At 42.7% G+C, this 25098-nt stretch overlaps 3 protein-coding genes across 3 annotated transcripts; 1 reads left to right on the top strand and 2 right to left on the bottom strand.

Annotated features, from left to right (window-relative positions):
- Window positions 1-7054: 7054 nt before the first annotated feature.
- rgs7bpb (regulator of G protein signaling 7 binding protein b) lies at window positions 7055-11199 on the bottom strand. Its single transcript, XM_029651389.2, has 6 exons — window positions 10691-11199; window positions 10019-10191; window positions 9156-9286; window positions 7695-7839; window positions 7403-7473; window positions 7055-7302 (listed from the first exon to the last, which is right to left on the bottom strand). Exons 1-6 carry the CDS (start codon window positions 10838-10840, stop codon window positions 7211-7213), a joined length of 762 nt encoding a protein of 253 aa, XP_029507249.1. The 5' UTR covers window positions 10841-11199; the 3' UTR covers window positions 7055-7210.
- Window positions 11200-11304: 105 nt separating this feature from the next.
- Window positions 11305-22016, bottom strand: rnf180b (ring finger protein 180b). The gene is made up of 7 exons (XM_029659029.2): window positions 21922-22016; window positions 21088-21193; window positions 19702-19800; window positions 18727-19575; window positions 15486-15699; window positions 15216-15341; window positions 11305-14947 (listed from the first exon to the last, which is right to left on the bottom strand). The coding sequence occupies exons 2-7, from the start codon at window positions 21166-21168 to the stop codon at window positions 14754-14756; spliced, it is 1563 nt and encodes a 520-aa protein (XP_029514889.1). The 5' UTR covers window positions 21169-21193; window positions 21922-22016; the 3' UTR covers window positions 11305-14753.
- A 593-nt stretch (window positions 22017-22609) lies between these two features.
- On the top strand, window positions 22610-24310 carry LOC115128889 (5-hydroxytryptamine receptor 1A-beta-like). Its single transcript, XM_029659028.1, has one exon. It carries the CDS (start codon window positions 22698-22700, stop codon window positions 23973-23975), a length of 1278 nt encoding a protein of 425 aa, XP_029514888.1. The 5' UTR covers window positions 22610-22697; the 3' UTR covers window positions 23976-24310.
- The last annotated feature ends 788 nt before the right edge of the window (window positions 24311-25098 follow it).

The raw sequence follows: 25098 nt of genomic DNA, 5'->3' as shown, positions 1-25098 counted from the left end.
GTTGATTGCATTAAGTGACATTTTTTAACAACAAGTTTGTGCAAATTAAGTTGAACCAAGCTACAACTGAAACGGGACAAAACGTGCTCCTTCTGAATGTTAGTCTTTACAGTTAAATGTAGTGTGTGCTCTATGGTATTATGGACAAGGAGAGAGTGATAGAATATGGGAAGAGGATGGGTACAGCAGGACCTGATTATGTGGACTATTCACACAGGCCTTCATTGAGAATCTCAAACACCATCTTTCTACACTTGATGGAAGCCATGGAGCACAGGGCCATTCTCATCTTGCTCTGGTTCTTCAGCAGCTTCACACAGAACATGTGTTCTCCCTCAGGACAGTCCTGGGGAACTTCACACAGACATTGTTTGTACTCTGGGTGCACAAAGTCAAAGGGTAAGAGCAACATGTACATGGAATGATTTTGCTATGTTGAAATTCTATCAACAAATTTATCTTTGACAAATAATTAATTGTATTGCATCTTAACTAGTTAAAACTATTTTCAGATAAGGTTATTTCAGCTGAACATGGTCAAGTGCTATCTGACTCATAGAGGGAATGTGTGGCCAGTCAGAGTTGCCGGTGCAGCTCTTACACTCGTAACAGATGTCAGAGTTGCAGGGCTCCTGGACTGAGCTCTTGGCAGACATGGTGGCACTGAACTTGGCCCAGTCCAGGCTGACCACATCCTTGTCACATGGACCCACATTCATGGAGAAGAGCTGGTCACCATGGCAACAACCCAGGTGGAAACCACAATAGGACATCATCATACCACTACCAACTTCAACATTGAAGATGCATAACTCGTTTTTGTATGGGCTGCAATACACAAAACACACACAAAGATGGAGCACACACAGATATGGAAACCATAGATCAATCCAAGTAGAGCTAACATTAAAAGGCACTTAACAACCCATTAATATTACATTATTCATGACTTAATGAAGATTGATAAATGAAAGTACATAAAAGTCTCTCATGCCACGCAAATACATTTGGAACAATCATGCCTCTCTCCACCCCCACATTGAGTGTTAGAAACAAACAACTTATCTGGACAGACACACAGACAGAACAAAAATCCAATCACGTCATTATGTAATTGAATCCTATTGTCAATCATGTGATCTTCACTTAATTGTCGATAAACTATATGATGACTTAAAAAGGACACCAACATCCTCTAATGTTTCTTCAAAGCCCTTTTGAGACAGTCTCCACCTATTTTGCAGTGCAGGTCATCAGGATGTGAAGGCTCCCAGGTTAGACTCTTGCAACAGATTTAGAAGCCCCGCCCTGACGGTGTCATGCCTTTGTCAGTGCAGTCGAGTCCCACAGAGTAGCCCACCTTGCACTACTTTAAAATAATTGAGTTAAGAAAGCCTCTATACAAACATGCTTTCTTTTTTGCTTTATTGAGTAAGGCAGCTCCAAAATGCAGGAGTTTCAGCCTAGATCAATGCTTTCTGTGGTGGTGGTGGTGGTGGGGCAGCCAGTGGAAAATACGAAGCGTAGGGGTTGATAATGTTCACTAGTTGCGCCGTGATTGGCTCAGTGTTCTGTCACTCATGGGGACACTACGTCACTGCCAAATCTAAGTGTAGAGCTTGAAAATTCAAGCCCCTTGGGTGCTGCCATAGAGTTACATTAGAAGTGCCCATCCAAGAAGGCTCAAGGTCATTGGCAACAGATAAAATTAAGTCAAATCCCGTTATATCTACAGTATCTTTAATTGGATTGATCATGTCAACATCATACTTTCAAAATATTAGCTAGCAGTCATTATAAATCAAGTCAACAATCTACTGGCAAATCCTATTTAATCCTTGTCATATGAAGATAAATAATGAAGGGAAATTACAGATAAAACGTATCGGTGCTCATCGGACATTGGACATAAACATTACACAACAAGTTGGAAATCTCAAATTCAACAATGTGGTTTGGAAGGAATCAGTGGCTAACTGCAATTCAGTGGAGTAGGTGTGTTATCCCAATTATCGTTTTAAGGTTCTCTTTTAATATTTAAAAATGATAAACATTCAGCTTTGGTCATGCTGTAAATCCAGCATGATTTCTGCCGCAATCAAAACAACTGTTAACTCAGAACTAGGAAGTCTGACTTCAGTGAGTTCAAGACAACCCAGGAAAAAACTAGCTACAACTGGGAAAATAAGTTTTAAACGGTCACCCAACTCGGAATTGTCAATCAGGAACTTGAGCCTCTTTCTAGAACTACGACCTGAAGATCACTGACGTCATCATGATTCGACCCTGTTTTTTTTCGGAGTTCCTAGTTGTTTTGAAAGCACCATAAATCCAGAGAAAGACAGACTTTGATGACAAAGTTTGAAGACAAAATTTGCCCACAAAGGAATGCCACGCGCCACCTTCCTGTTCAAGTGATCACAGCACAAAAAGGTGAGTCCAAAAATGTCTTGTATGCTGCTGCATAAATGATGTAATATGCCAGGGAGATATGTACAGTGGGGAGAACAAGTATTTGATACATTGCCGATTTTGCAGGTTTTCCTACTTACAACGCATGTAGAGGTCTGTCATTTTTTATCATAGGTACACTTCAACTGTGAGAGACAGAATCTAAAACAAAAATCCAGAAAATCACATTGTATGATTTTTAAGTAATTAATTAGCATTTTATTGCATGACATAAGTATTTGATCACCTACCAACGAGTAAGAATTCCGTCTCTCACAGACCTGCTAGTTTTTCTTTAAGAAGCCCTCCTGTTTTCCACTCATTACCTGTGTTAACTGCATCTGTTTGAACTCATTACCTCTATAAAAGGCACCTGTCCACACACTCAATAAAACAGACTCCAACCTCTCCACAATGGCCAAGACCAGAGAGCTGTTTACGGACATCAGGGATAACATTTTAGACCTGCACAAGGCTGGGATGGGCTACAGGACAATAGGCAAGCAGCTTGGTGAGAAGGCAACAACTGTTGGCACAATTATTAGAAAATGGAAGAAGTTCAAGATTACGGTCAATCACCCTCGGTCACATCATTCTTTGGGGATGATTGTTTGCAAAGGGGACAGGACGACTGCACCGTATTGATGGGAGGATGGATGGGACCATGTATCGCGAGATCTTGGCCAACAACCTCCTTCCCTCAGTAAGAGCATTGAAGATGGGTCGTGGCTGGGTCTTCCAGCATGACAACGACCCAAAACACACAGCCAGGGCAACTAAGGAGTGGCTCCGTAAGAAGCATCTCAAGGTCCTGGAGTGGCCTAGCCAGTCTCCAGACCTGAACCCAATAGAAAATCTTTGGAGGGAGCTGAACGTCCGTATTGCCCAGCAACAGCCCCGAAACCTGAAGGATCTGGAGAAGGTCTGTATGGAGGAGTGTGCCACAATCCCTGCTGCAGTGTGTGCAAACCTGGTCAAGAACTACAGGAAACGTATGATCTCTGTAATTGCAAACAAAGGTTTCTGTACCAAATATTAAGTTCTGCTTTTCTGATGTATCAAATACTTATGTCATGCAATAAAATGCATATTAATCACTTAAAAATCATACAATGTGATTTTCTGGATTTTTGTTTTAGATTCCGTCTCTCACAGTTGAAGTGTACCTATGATAAAAAATGACAGACCTCTACATGCTTTGTAAGTAGGAAAACCTGCAAAATCAGCAGTGTTTCAAATACTTGTTCTCCCCACTGTATACTGTAGCTAAGAAAGTAATACTAAGTGTATGTTGGAATGGAATTCCAGTTGGAATGATGGCGCCGGAGGGTAGGGCTGCCGTCGGCTCTTAACCAACCATGTTATTTTGTATGTTTTTTCGCGTTGTTTGTAACTCGTTTTGTACATAATGTTGCTGCTACCGTCTCTTATGACCGAAAAGAGCTTCTGGACATCAGAACTGGGATTACTCACCTCAAATTGGATGAGGAGTTCTTCTTCAATGAGTAATACATAATGTATATACTACGGACACCCGACCAGGCCCAGATCCCTGTGATTCGCTGGAAAGGGAAACACACTACCGTTAAAAGTGGGGTCACTTAGAAATGTCCTTGTTTTTGAAAGAAAAGCATATTTTTTGTCCATTAAAATAACATCAAATTGATCAGAAATACATTAACGTTGTAAATGACTGTTGTAGCTGGAAATGGCAGGAATATCTACATCGTCGTACAGAGTCCATTATCAGCAACCATCACTCCTGTGTTCCAATGGCACGTTGTGTTAGCTAATCCAAGTTTATCATTTTAAAAGGCTATCATTAGAAAACCCTTTTGCAATAATGTCAGCACAGTTTAAAACTGTTTGTCTGATTAAAGAAGCAATACAATACTGGCCTTCTTTAGACTAGTTGAGTATCTGGAGCATCAGTATTTACAGGCTCAAAATGGCCAGAAACTAAGGCCTTTCTTCTGAAATTTGTCAGTATATTCTTGTTCTGAGAAATGAAGGCTATTGCATGAGAAAAATTGCCAAGAAACTGAAGATCTTGTACAGCGCTGTGTACCACTCCCTTCACAGAACAGAGCAAACTGGCTCGAACCAGAATAGAAAGAGGAGAGGAAGGCCCCGGTCCACATCTGAGCAAGAGGACAAGTACATTAGAGTGTCTAGTTTAAGAAACAGACTGAACTGGCAGCATCATTAAATAGTACCCCCAAAGCTCCAGGATGAGCAGACATTCCATCCTAAAACAATATTTTTTTAATTGCAGGCCCCTGAACCATAATCTTGATCTCATCTTACTACTTCTTGAATATATCATATTCTTTATAACGGCTTTGTGATTTTTAATGCAGATATTTTATCACGCCGAGATGCTGGCCTTCTAGATCCTCTGTCCAGTGTCTGTGTTCTTTTGCCCATCATAATCTTTTATTTTTATTGGCCAGTCTGAAATATGGCTTTTTCTTTGCAACTCTGCCTGGAAGTCCAGCATCCCGGAGTCGCATCTTCACTGTTAACGTTTAGACTGGTGTTTTGCTGGTACTATTTAATGAAGCTGCCAGTTGAGGACTTGTGAGGCGTCTGTTTTTCAACCTAGACACTCTAATGTACTTGTCCTCTTGCTAAGTTGTGCACTGGGGCCTCCCACTCCTCTTTCTACAACATAGACAATGTCTACACTGTATTTCTGACCAATTTGATGTTATTTTAATGGACAAAAAATTAGCTTTTCTTTCAAAAACAAGGACATTTCTAAGTGACCCCAAACTTTTGAACGGCAATGTATGTCTATGGGTATGACTTCATATATCCCTCACAAATGATTGGTTATTTAACTTGTCTGTCAAAGAAGACACCCCCTTCCTGCATCAGCCACAAACCGAGCCTAATAGATAAGACAAAAAAAGACTGTAAGACTGTAGAAGACTGTAATACGGAACCCAAACCGGCTGTGCGCGTGCACCATCATGCACCATCGTGCATACATTCATTTTGTCCCCCCACACCAAACACGATCACAACACGCAGATTAAAATATCAAAACAAACTCTGAACCAATTACATTAATTTGGGGACAGGTCGAAAAGCATTAAAAATGTATGGAAATTTAGCTAGCTAGCGTGCACTTGCTAGCTAATTTGTCCTATTTAGATAGATTGCTGTTGCTAGCTAATTTGTCCTGGGATATAAACATTGAGTTGTTATTTTACCTGAAATGCACAAGGTCCTCTACTCCGACAATTAATCCACACATAAAACGGTCAACCGAATCCTTTCTAGTCATCTCTCCTCCTTCCAGGCTATTTCTTCTCTGGACTTTATATTGTGATTGGCAACTTTCAGAAATTAGGTGCATTACTGCCACCGACCTTGTTCGTCTTTCAGTCACCCACGTGGGTAAAACCAATGAGATGGAACGTGGGTACCTACCAATGAGGAGATGGGAGAGGCAGGACTTGCAGTGCTATCTGCGTCACAAATAGAACTGATTTCTATTTTAGCCCTTGGCAACACAGACTCTCGTTGGTGCGCGCGAGCAGTGTGGGTACAATAATTGAATAACATAGATTTCTAAATGTATTTTGCAACACTCGCGCACGCAACGTGAGCGGTGTAGTCAGCCTGTAAGCCATGGCAACACAAAGTTCAAAGTTCCCAAGTGTTCCAAACCCTCCTTTCGCAACCTTCCATCCTGTCCCCTTACTGGAAGAAGTGTCTGGAAATTCCAGATTCCAGTAACATTCACCAGCTGTAAATTGTCTCTACAACTCTGACCCCTGACACTCCCTTGAGTGTGGAAAGAGGGGTCATGGGTGGAACACTGAGTTCCTGTCACACTGATAAAATATAAAATAGTTTCATGTTGTGATTGAGGAAGTTTATAGCTTTGCAAGTACCCACAACTATAACGAATAGGTCCATTTGTCTCCTTCATGTGAAGTATACTTTAAGCGGACATCATGTGTGGGCTCTGAAACCAACAAGAAACAACCGATCAGAGCCTCTCTATAAACCAGACAAAAAGGATTATTTAAATACAAAAAGTTTATTCACATTATAAAATGGCCTATACATACTGTCAGCCGTACAACAATCTATAGCACAACATCTATACACTACACATCTACCACAGTACAAATAGCAATATTCATGCTGTACACTTTCGGCCAAGACATCAAAATAAATCAAAGCAAACGATTTAGACATTCAATCTTTAGATAATCTATAGTTACATTATTCAAAGAAAGTTTCATACAAAACATTTACCACCATTTATATACTGTATTTACATGAAATGAGAAGTGTTTTTGATATGGAGCATTGCAAAGCCCTTGTGATGGAAAAAGTAAGTTGGAGACAGATTTCCTTTTCATGGAAGACTGCAAAAGAAGCATCGCACAGTGAAGAAATATAATGACATTCTGAGGAAGATGTCTGAAGGCAAAGATTAGGCAAAGCTGTCTACCAACATAATGCATCTCTCGTGGCATCAGTTTGGCACATCTGTTTGTGCTCGTCTATAGACCTAAGGGTCCTCCTTTTCTACAAAGAGAGACAGCTTGAATAATATAATAGCAAAATATGCATGTTTGTAACATTATATTTGAATAGCTTTTTCTACATATAATCATATTACAAAATAAAGACAGACTGATCAGAAAGTTCCTTCCCCAAATGGCAGTAATAACATGTAAGGTGTTGTGTAGGGTTGGTGTGCTGCCCTTGCTGCTGCCTGCAGGACCCGACTGACTCAGCCAGACACCAGGCAGCAGAACCCAGAGAAGCGCCTCTTCCTCTGCCTGACTAGCGGGTATTGAGTGAGATTCAGCAGACTGCTGTCATCTAGACAACACAGACAGAGGAACCTGAGTACAGTACAGTGCCTTCCATCTTGTGTATCTTTCATGATTTAACACACTCTTGCAGTACAAATTCTACTTACCTTGGTTTTTTAGTGGTAAAGGCATGGTCTCCCTAAGTTTGCTGAGTAGGTTTCTCATCTCTCGCATGTCCCTGAGGAGACAGGGTGAATCATGGGTAAATCCATTTACCACCTCTACATGGTCACAGAGGAAGCCTACACACAAACTGAAACATGAATGTCTACTATAACTTGTAATGTCCAAGCTGTTGATAATCCTATTCATGTATGGCTTAAACAGTACTCTGTGGCCTGGGATTTCTGTTGACCATGAGAGACCATGAGTGTGTAAGCATATTGCATTACACTATACCTCTCTATGTTTTCAATATCGGTGCACACCAGCCAGGACTCGTGTTGGTAGTCCACAGGTGAGGAAGAGCGCTCCTCCAGGATGGGTACATCAGAACTCTCATCCATCTTGAAGTCCAGCCTGGGCTCCGGGTATGAATCCTTTCCTGGGATATGATCAACATATAATACTGGGTAACCTGTGATGCCATGTATTTCATATTGTATGGCATATTTCAATGCCATACAACACTCCTTCCGTGGCCTCCAACTGCTCTTAAACTCTAGTAAAACCAAATGCATGCTTTTCAACCGTTCGCTGCTCGCACCCGCCCGCCCGACTAGCATCACCACCCTGGACGGTTCCGACTTAGAATTTGTGGACAACTATAAATACCTGGCTAGACTGTAAACTCTCCTTCCAGACTCATATTAAACATCTCCAATCAAAAATCCAATCTAGAATTGGCTTTCTATTTCGCAACAAAGCCTCCTTCACTCACGCCGCCAAACTTACCCTAGTAAAACTGACTATCCTACCGATCGTTGACTTCGGCGATGTCATCTAAAAAATAGCTTCCAATACTCTACTCAGCAAACTGGATGCAGTCTATCACAGTGCCATCCGTTTTGTTACCAAATCACCTTATACCACCCACCACTGCGACCTGTATGCTTTAGTCGGCTGGCCCTCGCTACATATTCGTTGCCAGACCCACTGGCTCCAGGTCATCTATAAGTCTATGCTAGGTAAAGCTCCGCCTTATCTAAGTTCACTGGTCATGATAACAACACCCACCCGTAGCACGTTCCAGCAGGTATATCTCACTGATCATCCCCAAAGCCAACACCTCATTTGGCCGCCTTTCCTTCCAGTTCTCTGCTGCCAGTGACTGGAACGAATTGCAAAAATCGCTGAAGTTTGAGACTTTTATTTCCCTCACCAACTTTAAACAACAACTATCTGAGCAGCTAAACGATCGCTGCAGCTGTACATAGTCCATCTGTAAATAGCCCACCCAATCTATCTACCTCATCCCCATACTGTTTTTTATTTTATTTACTTTTCTGCTCTTTTGCACAACCAGTATCTCTACCTGCACATAATCATCTGCTCATTTATCACTCCAGTGTTAATCTGCTAAATTGTAACTATTCGATCCTATGGCCTATTTATTGCCTACCTCCTCATGCCTTTTGCACGCACTGTATATAGACATTCTTTTTTGTACTGTGTCATTGACTTGTTTATTGTGTTATTGGCTTGTTTATTGTGTTATTGGCTTGTTTATTGTTTACTCCATGTGTAACTCTGTGTTGTTGTCTGTGTCACACTGCTTTGCTTTATCTTGGCCAGGTCGTAGTTGCAAATGAGAACTTGTTCTCAATTAGCCTACCTGGTTAAATAAAGGTGAAATAAAAAATAAATACAAAATATTGTAGCTACTATTCTGCCCTCTGCTGGTTGAGATTGGTATTTCACCTTTCCTGTGGAGCTGCAGTACCCCCAATAGACACATGGACTTGAGCATCTCCGTGATGAACATCTCCAGGCAGCACTGCAGCTGGATGAAGAGCCGGCAGATCTCTGGGTGGATCTCCCCATCCCCTGGCCTACAACACATACACATACAGTAGGAGAATGGACAGTTTCAAATCTTATCACTGGCTCCTATTCTAGCCCTTCGTGAAACCCACTGGCTCTAAAGCAGAGGTGGACCACCAAAAAAATCTGAACTCATCATGGGGGGTCACAGTGGCTTAGGGGTCTGCATATCCACATCCATACCCACCCACACATGCAGTCGATAAGGCCCTAAGTAACATTTTGTTGATCCATGGGCCCACTTAAAGGGGACCGCAGGCGCTAATTGCCCATCCTTGCTCTAAAGAGACTGGAGGTGTGAGGGGTCTTTAATGGCTAAGGAAGAGCAGATAATTTATGAGTAGATTACACTTAGCAACAAGGACAGCTCCAGCGGCAATTGAAGACATCAACCTATCACATCCAGTGACTGTATCATAGATTCCAAGTAGCCCACTGTACAGGCTTGGGGTACATTTAATTTGAATTCCAGTCAATTCAGGAAGTAGTCTACACTGAAATTCCAATATCAATTCTCTTTAATTGGTTTTAGTAAAACGTGGAATTGGAATTTGGTTTACTTTCTGAATTGAAATAGAATTGAACCCAAACCTGCTACTGTATTTAATTATCCTGTCGAATAGCAGGGCTTGGATTGACACACTAGCACCGTGGACAGCTCCAGTGACGACTGAAGATGTCAACAGATCACATTCATTAAATTGTAGCCTATCCGTATATCGTAGACGCAGAATCCTTACCCAGACCCAGATATCACGGTGAGGTTCTGATGGGCAGCTTGGGCCATAGCGCATCCTTTGGTCCTGGTACGGTGCAACACGGCCCGTAAAGAGGGACCATCGGCAGAAATCTCCCCAATAGAGATGACCTGTTCTCGGTACAGCGCCACAAGAGTGTTGAATTCTTGGACAGTCTGAGAAGCAACATGTACACATAACCCCTTTCAGCAAGTCAATGCATAGCTCCATAGGTTTTCAAGGGCCCAATATAGGCCTAAACTTTAATAACACTATTGCACTATAAAGACACACACATATATACATAGATATATACACACAACTACTAATTGTGGCACATTGGTGTAATATTGTAGTAGCTATCCTTGTGGCATGCCCTTCTGAGTGCAACATACATTATTTAGTCTATCGCACCTTAAAGCGTTAAGAAACCATTCAAGGACATTCTTAAATTAATTTCTCTATGGCTCCTGGACTCCCATCTAGGACTTAGTTGGCAGATAAATGTAGCTTGGTAAGAAAATGTCTCTGGATAATTACATTTAGAATATCTAGCGTTGCGCATTTTAATTTGTTGTGGGTAAAATATATATAGGATAGTGTCTGCTCTTATACTAGTACGGCAGAAATGACTCCATTGCTTTTACCAATAATGCACGATAGATCATATCTCACCATCCTACAGTCGCCTACGGCCCGCTGGGCTTTCCGCGCGCTCTCGGTGCTCTCCCGGCGCTCGGGGTCCCTCTGCGGTGGTTTGCCGAGCTGGAAAATGTTCGCTGCGGATCTGGGGCGGTTAATGCGCCCGTTCGGTGCAGAACACATGCATACACAGTCACTGATAAAATCCCACGGCCAGCCTATCTATAATATTCGTATGTTCAGCTTGCAGGACGACAGCAAGTAGTGGACGGCTCGCAGCTTCTTCTCTGCATCCCTCTCCTCAGCGGCGTAGCGAGTCACCTTCACCCCAGCAGAAGGCCAACTGCGGCTGAACGGTCTTCTGTCGTGCTTTCACCTGAGAAGCGAATTCATGGGGAGCCTGAGCCAACCATTTGTCACTGCTCCGGCATCCCGTTAACTGTTGAGGCGTCGACGACTCCAAAGCAAGCGGGTCTGTCGCAGGAAAGTATTGAGAATAAACGCAAATATCTACGAATATTATTCGTATCTGGCATGAGCAACAGCACATTCAAAGACCAGCAGGAATATGAATGCTCAAAGTCATCAATTTACGCACATCACAGCCTCCCCGACCGATGTGAGATACAGAATACAGACATACAGGCTACTGTTGGCTGCAAGCAAACCATTGTATTATTGTCACCACAATTGCAAACCAATGAAAACTGTACATTTGACACATAACTTACCAGAGATTTGGCAATTTGTTCTGTAAAATGTATATAAGATGTCTATCATTGGTAATACACTGAATGACACACTGGTAAGACAAAATATTACAATGAGTCCCTGCAACACACAAAATTGCAACAGTACTAAAATACACTATATATACAAAAGTATGTGGACACCCTTTCAAATCAGTGGATTCGGCTATTTCACACACACCTGTTGCTGACAGGTGTATAAAATCTCCATAGACAAACATCGGCAGCAGAATGGCCTTACAGAAGAGCTCAGGGTCTTTCAATGTAGCGCCTCATAGAGATGCCACCTTTCCAACAAGTAATTTTGTCCAATTTCTTCGCTGCTAGAGATGCCCCGGTCAAGTGCTGTTATTGTGAAGTGGAAACGTCTAGGAGCAACAAGAGCTCAGCTGTGAAGTGGTAGGCCACAGAAGCTCACAGAACGGGACCGCCGAGTGCTGAAGCGTGTAGTGCGTAAAAATCATCTGTTCTGGGTTGCAACACTCACAACCGAGTTCCAAACTGCCTCTGGAAGCAACTCCAGCAGAAAAACTGTTCATGAAATGTGTTTCAATGGCTGAGCAGCTGCACACAAGCCTAAGATCACCATGTGCAATGCTAATCGTTGGCTGGAGTAGTGTAAAGCTCTCCATCATTGGACTCTGGAGCAGTGGAAACTCGTTCTCCGGAGTAATGAATCACACTTTACTGGCAGTCCCTCTGACAAATCTGGGTTTGGCAGATGCCAGCAGAAAGCCCCAATGAATAGTGCCAACTGTAAAGTTTGGTGAAGCAATAATGGTCTGGGACTGTTTTTCATGGTTTGGACTAGGCAACTTAGTTCCAGTGAAGGGAAATCTTAACACTGCAGCATACAATGATATTCTAGACAATTCTGTGCATCCAACTTAAGTCCCTTTCCTGTTTCAGCACGACAATGCCCCAGTGCACAAACCGAGGCTCATACAGAAATGGTTTGTCAAGATAGGTGTGGAAGAACTTGACTGGCCTGCACAGAGAGCTGACCTCAACCCCTTAGAACACCATTGGGATGAATTGGAACGCCAACTGCGAGCTATGCCTAATTGCCCAACATTAGTACCCGACCTCAGTAACGCCCTTGACCCAACAGCAATGTTCCAACATCTAGAGGAAAGCCTTCCCAGAAGAGTGGAAGCTGTTATAGCAGCAAGGGGCAACTCCATATTAATGCCCATGATTTTGCAATGAGATGTTCGACGAGCAGGTATCCACATACTTTTGGTCATGTAGTGCATATTGAATAAAAAGTTTATAGTTATATGAGATGTACATTATCAAAAGTTTGGACACACCTACTCATTAAAGGGTTTTCCTTTATTGGTACTATTTTCTACATTGTAGAATACTAGTGAAGACATCACAACTATGAAAGAACACATATGGAATCATGTAGTAACCAAAAAAGTGTTAAACAAATCAAAATATATTTAAAAGTAGCCACCCTTTGCCTTGATGACAGCTTTGCGCACTCTTGGCATTCTCTCAACCAGCTTCACCTGGAATGCTTTTCCAACAGTCTTCCCACATATGCTGAGCACTTGTTGGCTGCTTTTCCGTCACTCTGCAGTCCAACTCATCTCCATTGAGTTGAGTTTGGGTGATTGTGGAGGCCAGATCATCTGATGCAGCACTCCATCACTCTCCTTATTGGTCAAATAGCCCTTACACAGCCTGGAGGTGTGTTGGGTCATTGTCCTGTTGAAAAATGTTAGTCCCCCTAAGCGCAAACCAGATGGGACAGTGTATCGCTGCAGAATGCTGTGGTAGCCATGCTGGTTAAGTGTGCGTTGAATTCTAAATCAAATCAGACAGTGTCACCGGCAAAGCACACCCACACCACCTCCTCCATGCTTCACAGTGGGAAGTACACATGCGGAGGTAATCCGTTCAACCAAAAATCTCACATTTGGACTCATCAGACCAAAGGACAGATTTCCACTGGTCTAATGTCCATTGGTTTTGTTTCTTGGCCCAAGCAAGTCTCTTCTTCTTCTTATTAGTGTCCTTGAGTATTGGTTTCTTTGCAGAAATTCGACCACGAAGGCCTCATTTACTCATTCTCCTCTGACCAGTTGATGTTGACATGTGTCTGTTACTTGAACTGTGTGAAACATTTATTTGTGCTGCAATTTCTGAGGTGCAGTTAACTCCAATGAACTTATCCTCTGCAGCAGAGGTAACTCGGGGTCTCCCTTTCCTGTGGTGGTCCTCATGAGAGCCAGTTTCATCATAGTGCTTGATGGTTTTTGTAACTGCACTTGAAGAAACTTTCAAGTTCTTGACATTTCCGTATTGACTGACCTTCATGTCTGAAAGTAATGATGGACTGTCATTTCTCTTTGCTTATTTGAGCTGTTCTTGCCATAATATGGACTTGGACTTGCTATCTTCTGTATACCACCCTTACCTTGTCACAACACAACTGATTGCCTCAAACACATTGAGAAGGATAGAAATTCCACAAATTAACTTTTAACAATGCACACCTGTTAATTGAAACACATTCCAGGCGACTACCTCATGATGCTGGTTGAGAGAATGCCAAGAGGGTACAAAGCTGTCATCTAGGCAAAGGGTGGCTACTTTGAAGAATCTCAAATATAAAATAGATTTTGATTTGTTTAACACTTTTTTGCTTTCTACTACATGATTCCACATGTTATTTCCTAGTTGACGCCTTCACTATTATTCTACAATGTAGAATATAGTCAAAATAAAGAAAAACCCTGGAATGAGTAAGTGTGTCCAAACTTTTGGCTGGTACTGTATATGATATGACACATTCATTCATCAACCTAAACTTTTGGCTGGTACTGTATGTGATTATGCTACCTTCATGTTGATGACCCGAGGGAAGTCCTTGACAGAGCGGGTCCTTGCAGAGCGGGCCCACTTGTCATACATTTATCAAAATAGGCCTATTATTATAGATCTCTGTGCATTTCCTAACCTGATTTTTTTTAAACAATAATAATTTTTGATCTTCCGTTTTCACTTCTATTACACGTATATCCCTCATAAAACAATTTTGGATTTACAGTGAAAAGATTGTATGTAAAACTCTCACAAAATATGAAATAAGCCCATCTACACAACTTCATTTGAGTACTGGTATTTCTATATATATGACCTCCCCAACTGCAACAAAAAAACACCTCACAGTTCCAGTTCCACTCAGGACTGCTCATGATTCCAGTTAACATATGGAGGTGACAGGTGAGTTACCTGGCAGTAAGCACTATTAGGCACAATACTACATCACCCAGAAACCTCAGCTGTACCATTTTTAGAGGTCAGCCATCACTGGCTAAATACACAAACAGCACTCAAGACAAGAAGAGGTATGCTAGAAAGCAAAGAACCAGCAGGGCCAGTATCCAGTTGACAGAGTGGATGTAGATGATGACCAGGTCAATATCGAAAAACCAGCCGCGCATGTCGGCCAGGTCCAGGGCATCCAGGGCGAAGCCTGCTGGGGCAAAGTGCCACCACCTCCCTGGAGCCACCTGCTCCTGGTACCCTGGGATACAAACAGGAAAACTGGGGTCAGAGAGGGAGGCAGACACAGTCCCTAGTGTACACATGTACAATAATGGGTTATGGTTTAGGACTGCTCAAGCTTGGCATGCTAGTTAACTAAAAGAGACTTTGTGAGAAACTCATTAGTTACATGAGAATTATAACATGTTTGTTGCATAAGAGCTTACACGACTGCACAAAAATAAGACAAACTGAGTTACAGATGATCAGATATCTATTGTAAGCAACACATCCACAATATACCTTACCCCAAAATATGTGGAAACGTTTTGGGCAGTTGGGAAGAGGCAATTTAGCACAGTTGGCTTTTTGAAAGTTGTGTTTCCGTGAGTGGTAGACCTTCGGGAAAAAAGTCTTAGCTGTCTGGTTGAGCTCTGAAACCAAAAGGCAATTAAACAATTTAGTTAAATCTCTCAAAGGGCTTCTTACTATTTACAGCTATGGAGAAAACAGCTATTTGTTATCAATAACAGAACCATTGGGAGGAGTATGCACCATAATTTGAAGCCGTAACTCACCTTTCTGGAAGAGTGTGTGTGAGATGAGGGTGCGGCAGAGGGGACAGGGGGTGTTGGCTGGCCGGTTCTTGGCCAGCGTGCGGAGGCAGGGCTCACAGAAGATGTGGCCACAGGGGTGACAGCTATAGGGACTGAAGTAGACATCCAGGCACACAGCACAGGTGTAGCCCTCTCTGTCCACCTCCTCACTGTCTGTTAGCAGCCCTGTCACACTCTATATACAATAAGATAAAATAATAGTGAGGCAATATGGAAAATCATATCTAACAGTAACACTACTAATCTCTTGTGGACAGACGCACGTCATAAATGGTATCATAGCGTCTGTCAACAGACTGTGGGATGCAACGACTAGCGAGGAACTTTGTTTCTGGCACTTTGATTTGTCATCACTGATCATTTGGACAAATCACAATTTCGCAGGAGCTTACATCTTCTGAATTTCGGATTTTTTAAATTTAATTTTTTTATTTTATTTTACTAGGCAAGTCAGTTAAGAACAAATTATTATTTTCAATGACGGCCTAGGAACAGTGGGTTAACTGCCTGTTCAGGGGCAGAATGACAGATTTGTACCTTGTCAGCTCGGGGATTTGAACTTGCAACCTTCCGGTTACTAGTCCAACGCTCTAACCACTAGGCTACCCTGCCGCCCCAGGAGGGGACATTTGGCCCATTTGTTGCTTTTTACATCTCTTCGTTCATGATGCTCACATATGATATGAGAGCACTCCAATCAGCCCGTTGAGTGTCATTGTGAGAGATTACTGACCGGCAATAGAGTCTATGGTTTGGGGAGAATGGACGGCTTGTTGACATGCACTAGTCACCCCAATTCAGATACCCATAAAACAGAGACCGACTGTAACCATGACGAGAGTGGTTCGTGGAAGGGCTTGAGTTTACAAGCTATCAACCAAAAACAATTAAACTGATCTTGGCACAAGATTAGCCAACTTTATCAAACCACATAAATCAACCTATAATATGGGTTCATCCACAAGAGAATGACATGGAGTTGTTCTTTTCTACGGTCAGTTAGACTAGAACAAGCACAGTACATGTAGTCCACACTCCACAGTACTGTAAGTGTCTCTCAATCATATACACTGTAGGTCCACACTGGCCACTGTCAACCAACAATCTCTCTGCTACTGCTGACAACACAGGGAAATGTAGTCACCCACCTGGCAGGCAACACACAACTCACTAATCTTCTGTGTTTGTGTTTGCTTAGCTGATGGGCGACTACGTTATCAAAGGCAAGATATAACTTCCCCCCTTCCAGACACGGTCAAAGTAAGGTGAAGGACTTTGAAATGTGTGTCATACATGTACGGTGGGGCAAAAAAGTATTTAGTCAGCCACCAATTGTGCAAGTTCTCCCACTTAAAAAGATGAGAGGCCTGTAATTTTCATCATAGGTACACTTCAACTATGACAGACAAAATGAGGAGAAAAAAAATCCAGAAAAATCACATTGTAGGATTTTTAATGAATTTATTTATTTGGTGGAAAATAAGTATTTGGTCAATAACAAAAGTTTCTCAATACTTTGTTATATACCCTTTGTTGTCAATGACAGAGGTCAAAGTCTTCACAAGGTTTTCACACACTGTTGCTGGTATTTTGGCCCATTCCTCCATGCAGATCTCCTTTAGAGCAGTGATGTTTTGGGGCTGTTGCTGGGCAACACGGACTTTCAACTCCCTCCAAAGATTTTCTATGGGGTTGAGATCTGGAGACTGGCTAGGCCACTCCAGGACCTTGAAATGCTTCTTACGAAGCCACTCCCTCATTGCCCGGGCGGTGTGTTTGGGTTCATTGTCATGCTGAAAGACCCAGCCACGTTTCATCTTCAATGCCCTTGCTGATGGAAGGAGGTTTTCACTCAAAATCTCACGATACATGGCCCCATTCATTCTTTCCTTTACACGGATCAGTCGTCCTGGTCCCTTTGCAGAAAAACAGCCCCAAAGCATGATGTTTCCACCCCCATGCTTCACAGTAGGTATGGTGTTCTTTGGATGCAACTCAAAACACGACGAGTTGAGTTTTTACCAAAAAGTTATATTTTGGTTTCATCTGACCATATGACATTCTCCCAATCTTCTTCTAGATCATCCAAATGCTCTCTAGCAAACTTCAGACGGGCATGGACATGTACTGGCTTAAGCAGGGGGACACGTTTGGCACTGCAGGATTTGAGTCCCTGGCGGCGTAGTGTGTTACTGATGGTAGGCTTTGTTACTTTGGTCCCAGCTCTCTGCAGGTCATTCACTAGGTCCCCCCGTGTGGTTCTGGGATTTTTTGCTCACTGTTCTTGTGATCATTTTGACCCCACGGGGTGAGATCTTGCGTGGAGCCCCAGATCGAGGGAGATTATCAGTGGTCTTGTATGTCTTCCATTTCCTAATAATTGCTCCCACAGTTGATTTCTTCAAACCAAGCTGCTTACCTATTGCAGATTCAGTCTTCCCAGCCTGGTGCAGGTCTACAATTTTGTTTCTGGTGTCCTTTGACAGCTCTTTGGTCTTCGCCATAGTGGAGTTTGGAGTGTGACTGTTTGAGGTTGTGGACAGGTGTCTTTTATACTGATAACAAGTTCAAACAGGTGCCATTTACAGGTAACTAGTGGAGGACAGAGAGAAGAAGTTAAAGAAGAAGTTACAGGTCTGTGAGAGCCAGAAATCTTGCTTGTTTGTTATTGACCAAATACTTATTTTCCACCATAATTTGCAAATAAATAAATTAAAAATCCTGCAATGTGATTTTCTGGATTTTTTTTCTCATTTGGTCTGTCATAGTTGAAGTGTACCTATGATGAAAATTACAGGCCTCTCATCTTTTTAAGTGGGAGAACTTGCACAATTGGTGGCTGACTAAATAGTTTTTTGCCCCAATTTAACTGCTTGTGGTAAACAGTGTCAGACTAACAACCACAGGGACTCCACTGTGGTCGTCTTGTAAGCTCCACAAAATGGTCAAGAATAATTTTACAAAAATGCAATGTAACTAAAATACTGGACAAACAAAACTGTATGAATGTTTGACTTACCATTACATGCATAACTCCATTAGACATTTCTGTTACAGCCAGATGTCTTTTACCGGCACTTATCTCAATTCAATGGCTTTATTGGCATGGGAAACATATTTTAACATTGCCAAAGCAAGTGTCTCTTTCTCTCTACCTGTAAATAACCGTCAGATCTCAATTGAGGCCATGACCAATTCTCACCTGTTCCTGGGAGTGGAGCCAGCGCTCTTTCTTCCTCTGTTTCCTCCTCTGGCTCTTCAGCCGGTTCTTCTCTTTCTTGCTGAACCTTTGTATGGCTGGAGAAGCATTGTTGGCTACTACCTGGGCCTGGAGCTCTGTGGGGGTTCCCCTTCTCTCCTCCTCCACGGCCTCCTCCTGCTCTCCAGGGATGTGGGAGACACCTGGCCCTCTCAGGGAGAGAAGACGAGAACCAGGGGCCTCTCTAGTCAGACGTGATAGGCAGGTAGGTGACCTAATAATACTAGTTGCAAATAGATGAGGGGTGTAGGACACAACAGGTGAATAGGGCAGCTGCTCTGTCCCAGTCCTCACCTCTCCCTCAGTCACTTCAACAGGGCCAGTCTGGGAGCCAGAGCTACAGGAGGGTTCCAACCTGCCCCTCGCACCAAACTTCGTATGAGAAACAATGCTGGGGGAGCTCAATGGAACTGATTGGGTGGCTCTGATGTCAGCCAACTGGAAAAAGGCATCTGGGTGTGTTGTGATTGGTCGGCTCTCAGCGTTAAGGCGGGACACAGAAGTACAGCAGAGCTGTGAGCCAACCAGAAAGTCCTCCCCGACTTCTGACCTGTACTGCTCACTGTGAGAACCCACCGGCTCGCCCTTCAGGCAGCCCGGTCCTCCCCTACCTCTCGTCGTCTGCGGACTGACCACATGAAGGTAGCGTTTGTGGTCCTGGTCGACCCGACTCTTGCTAAGGTGCACGGTGCACTCCTGACCACAGGGGCATTTGGTGTTGTTGAGAAAGTTGAAGCCACCCAGGCGAGCACCACAGTTCCCACAGTTCAGCTTCCCCACTGTCCACTGGGCCTACAGAAAGAGGACATTAGAACAGAAAGAACTGATAGGCTTGTCTCAAATTTTTATCCAAAAGTTACAAAAGAACACAGTGCAAATCAAACACTAGCACACACCTGTACAAAGACAAAGCCGTACCTGGTGAACTGATGTCAGTATCCACTCTGGCAGTGTATCAACGTTCATGTGCCAGACGCTGCATGTACCTGCTGCCGTTGTGTCATCATCAGGCACTATCTGTAGGGAGATAAACTACCATCTTTACCCAGTACAGACCCGGTCAACTCCTAACCATATGGTATAACACCAGCCTGGCTCTCCCTACTGAAGAAACATTGCTCTTTTCCTTTTATGAACTCAACAGGAGTGAAGGACCTATGGTGAAACACCGTCTGATGCACGGTTTTGTTTATTTCACATAAGCAGAATAGTGAAATGTATGTGCCGGCGTAAATGTCTCCTCCTTGTCTGATGATGAGGAATAGGAATCATAGGACCAACACGCAGCGTGGTAAGTGTTCATCGTCAATTTAATGAAATTAACTGAACACAGAATGACAAAAACAACTAAAGAGAATGAACGAGACCGAAACAGTTCTGTCTGGTACAGAATACAAAGACAGAAAACAACTACCCACAACCCATAGTGGGAAAACAGGCTGCCTAAGTATGGTTCTCAATCAGAGACAACGATTGACAGCTGCCTCTGATTGAGAACCAGACTTAGGCAGCCTGTTTTCCCACTATGATTTGTGGGTAGTTATTTTTTTCTGGTTCGTGTTTGTTGCACCTGTCAGAACTGTTTGTTTATCGTTTTGTTGTTTTTGTTTGTGTATTCATTCTGGATGAAAAGTATTATGGATACGTACCACGCTGCACTTTGGTCCTCCTCTCCTTCCACCAACGAAAATCGTTACAGATGTACAGTAGCCTTAGTGTATGAAAGTGTACATACTTATTTTAAATGCGTGTAGTTATGTCCTTGAGTTGTTATTGTCTATTGATGTTTTGTAGCATTTCATGTTTTGTGCTTTGTGTGGACCCCAGGAAGAGTAGCTGCTGTGTTAGCAGCGACTAATGGGGATGCTAATAAAATGCTAGAGACACGTGCTACTCTATTTTCTCACCTACCACTGAGAGACTTTACATCAGGGGCAGGAAACTAGATTCAGCCATGGGCCGATTTTTGTCAGAGAGGATGGTGAACATAATTAAGATAACTTGTACAGTGCATATTGACAACTAAACTCAAAAAGAGATGGAATTTGAAAATAACAATCCTTTCATACCTTGATTACATTGAGAAACTTGTATTTGTGGGAACACTTGGGAACAGACTTTTAGTTGAATTCCTGGTGGTTTTAGTATTTTTTTATATATATATATATATATATATATATATATATATATTTTTTTTTTTTTTCTAAAAACATTGGGGGGCAAAATAAAATGTGTTGCCGACCCCTGCTTTCCTATGTGCTTTACATACACTATACTAGCTGGAAAAGTAACCCCGTCACTCACCGGATGCAGGCATGTTGTGTCTACAAAGCCTTTACGACACTTCCTGCAGCGGAGCATAGCCACCGCCCCTGGGTTGTCCATAGAGACCGATGTCTGCTGTTCTCATCTGCCACAGAATCAATGAAAAAGAGGGCACAGTAGGCTAAATGCCAACACACAGACAAATAGGCAGGGAGCATGTATTTCCTCTCATGGAGAGGATACCACAACATGTGATATGCATTCAGCACAGGTGATAAGGCTAATGGGAATTTTTCTGAAGCACTGTTAGAAGATGAACCCAAATAAGGTTGAATCACAATATGATCCATGTGATAATGACTCTTGGGTTTTCAGAAAAACTGCTGAAAAAAGGCTTACTGTATGTGTACCTATATTCGTTTACAGCCTTCGTTTTAACATAACTGACAACATTTCAACTAAGAGTCAAAATTGAGACAGTAGGCCTATCTACTCAACCTTGGTCATGGATGCAGTTCCTCTAACCGTGCATGGCCATAGCCCTATACAGCAGCGTCACGCCAATTTCATGATATAACAGCTAATAAACAGGCTTTATTTAGATAGCCTTTATTTGCTACGTAAATTTAAAAAAAATCAATAAAAAAGGCAACATTCAAATGTCAATGATTATTATTAATAGCGTGAAATACAAAACTAGCCATGCCAGCTGAGCTAAATCTAGCAAGCAAAAATCTAAAAACGAAACTCCTCTCCTCTCGTGAGGCGGTGGGCTCCTAGTTCAACATTTCTGTTCATTCTTTTTGACAAATGCAAATGTTTATGACGATGGCTTTTGAAACAATTGCCATACTGAAAAGTAACATATCCTACCTGGGATTTCCAAATTCCTATGCGTTCCCTTCGAAACGATTAATTAACAATTTAATAGAAGAAACGTTTGTCCGAAAGTTAGAGGACAATGACGTCACTTCTTTTTGTTACGGAGCGTCAGATGCACCAAACTTCACAAGTAATCCACTCTGCCATGTAGGTCTACGCCAGGTGGCAGCATCAGACCTGGTCACAGCGAGGTACGCTGTCCATGGTGCTGATCTGAGAAATAACTTCAATAAATTCCATATATTGTTTTTAAGCAAGAACAGCAATGGCAGATTCGTTTGTAATATTTTCGTAATTGAGAAAGGACAGGCATAGTCCTATGGTTTCCGTTACAGCTGTGGTTTTCTATAATAATTTAGGCTATTGCTCAGATCTAAACAATGAATAATAAATGCATCATACAAGTAAAAACGTTGAAAACGAGTGTGTGTGTGTGTGTGTGTGTGTGTGTGTGTGTGTGTGTGTGTGTGTCTATGCCAATTAATTGTTATTAGTGCTCTATCAAATCCTGTTGGTAAAGGGATGATAGCACCTGCATCTCACTGCGCGCACTCTCTCAGAGAGCCCAACTGTTGGTGTGGACAGAACATCTCTCTTTCAATCTCACAGCCAACTGACGTATTTTCCATCACTGGTATAAATGAACCCCCTCGTCAGTCGTCACCAACCGGCACAGAGTGCATACTGAGCGCGCAGCGCGGAGTCCAGCTGTAGATCACAACGCGCTCTCCAAGGGTGGAGCTCTATTGGGCACGGGAGATGACACAATGTCACTGAGGAGCGCTTCCTTTTTCATCAACATGGAGGAAAGAAACAACTCGACGGCCGCATGGTTTCTATTTGATTTTCAAAACGAAACCTCGACAGCTAATTCCGAGGAGGTGAAATTAAGTTCCCAAATCTTCCCGTCCTTTCTCCTGGCTGCGCTCATTCTCTGTGCCGTATTTGGTAACGCGTGTGTGGTTGCAGCTATCGCCCTGGAGAGAAATCTTCAGAATGTAGGGAACTATCTGATCGGGTCTCTGGCCGTGACTGACTTGATGGTATCGGTTCTGGTGTTGCCAATGGCTGCCCTTTACCAAGTCTTAAACAGGTGGGCTCTCGGACAGGTACCGTGTGATATTTTTATCTCTTTAGATGTGTTATGTTGTACATCATCCATTCTGCACCTGTGCGCCATCGCCTTGGACAGGTACTGGGCCATTACCGAACCCATAGAGTATATGAAGAAGAGGACGCCCAGAAGAGCGGCGGTTCTGATCAGTGTGACCTGGTTTGTCGGGTTCTCTATCTCTGTTCCACCCATGTTGATCATGCGTTCCCAGCCGAGTAGTAAGGCGGAGGACATAGCAAACCCCGAGCAATGCATTATTAGTCGAGACCCATGGTACACAATCTACTCAACATTTGGCGCGTTCTACATTCCGTTGATACTCATGTTGGTCTTATATGGGCGGATATTCAAAGCCGCGAGGTTTAGAATCAGGAGAACCGTGCGTAAAACAGATAAAAAGAAAGTGTCTGATTCTTGTTTGGGACTGTCCCCTACTCTTTTCCACAAGAGGACCAATGGGGACCCGAGTAAAAGCTGGAAGAGGAGCGTGAAGCCCAAACCGACCCTATGCATAAACGGCGCGGTCAAGCACGCGGAGGACGGCGAGTCGCTGGAGATCATCGAGGTTCACAGCAACTCGAAAAACAACCTGCCACTCCCCAACACCCCCAAATCCGAACCGCTCTTTGAGAGCAGACACGATAAGAACATGGAGGCAAAGAGAAAGATGGCCATGGCCAGAGAGCGCAAAACGGTAAAGACGCTGGGTATCATTATGGGCACTTTTATATTTTGCTGGTTGCCTTTCTTTATCGTTGCCCTGGTAATGCCCTTTTGCCAGTCGTGCCAAATGCCAAAGTGGCTCGAGGACGTCATTAACTGGCTCGGGTATTCCAACTCCCTACTGAATCCCATAATTTACGCATACTTCAACAAGGACTTCCAAAGTGCTTTTAAGAAAATAATAAAATGTCACTACTTCAAAACATAAGCATAAGCATCATCCTCGTATGGTCTAAAACGTTTGACTGCGGACTTCCGACTGAAGTTTGTAGAAGACAAAGCTTACAACCATTCCAGTGCCACCACTCAGTGAAATATACATTTATTGAGAGGTGGGAGAGTTGATAGGAATGTTGTTTCATAAAAATAATTGTATTATTATTACTGTTATACGTGTTGTTATATTATTAATCATTTGTACTATTATACCAGGAGTTTTATGAAACTTTATAAACAAGATTGCTGGATGTTAGAGCGGACCACTCATGCCCATGTCAAACATGCTTTGTTGTGTTCAATAAACAATGTCCTATTTCAGAAACTTCTGTACTACTGTGTTGATATGTGTGCATAATTGGAGATTCATATTACCTCTTGGTCATTTTCCATAGCATTTTAGGAAGAAATAGTCTTTGTGTTGAGGCAGATCTAAATCTAACAGCAAAGGAAAGTATTATGGAAGAATAAGCATAATTCGTTTTTCCATAATAGCGTTTTGGATTATACCCAAATCAGCCCGCAGCAAAGAAGACATTATTTTACAACAGACGGTTGGATGAGTTACTCACAGAAATCACCTGTTATATCCCCAAATTACCTACACACACAAAGATGGTCTCATGTTCAAAATTGTACATGATCAGATCAGGAAACATTTGAAAGTGTAATGTTGAAAGCCACCACTGACCTGTGCTTTTAGTCTATACTAGATACAATCATTTCAGGAATTCCAAATTGTATTTCGCAATTGAGGCATGTCACTAAGGGATTTTTAAAAAAGGAATTCAAAACAAGTCACAACAAGTCAAAGCGGAAAACCCGACAATACCAACCTTTAAAAACCAACAGCCTAGTAAGCCTGCAACACTTCCCTACTATACCGTGTGTTTGTCTGTGTGTGTGTGTGTGTGTGTGTATGCGTGTGTTTGTGTGTGTGTGTGTGTATGCGTGTGTTTGTGTGTGTGTGTGTATGTGTGTGTTTGTGTGTGTGTGTGTGTGTATGCGTGTGTTTGTGTGTGTGTGTATGCGTGTGTTTGTGTGTGTGTGTGTGTATGCGTGTGTTTGTGTGTGTGTGTGTGTATGCGTGTGTTTGTGTGTGTGTGTGCGCCACA

Source organism: Oncorhynchus nerka, linkage group LG4, assembly GCF_034236695.1.
Source record: "Oncorhynchus nerka isolate Pitt River linkage group LG4, Oner_Uvic_2.0, whole genome shotgun sequence".
NCBI classification, from domain to species: Eukaryota; Metazoa; Chordata; class Actinopteri; order Salmoniformes; family Salmonidae; genus Oncorhynchus; species Oncorhynchus nerka.
This window is presented reverse-complemented; position numbering and strand designations above follow the sequence as displayed.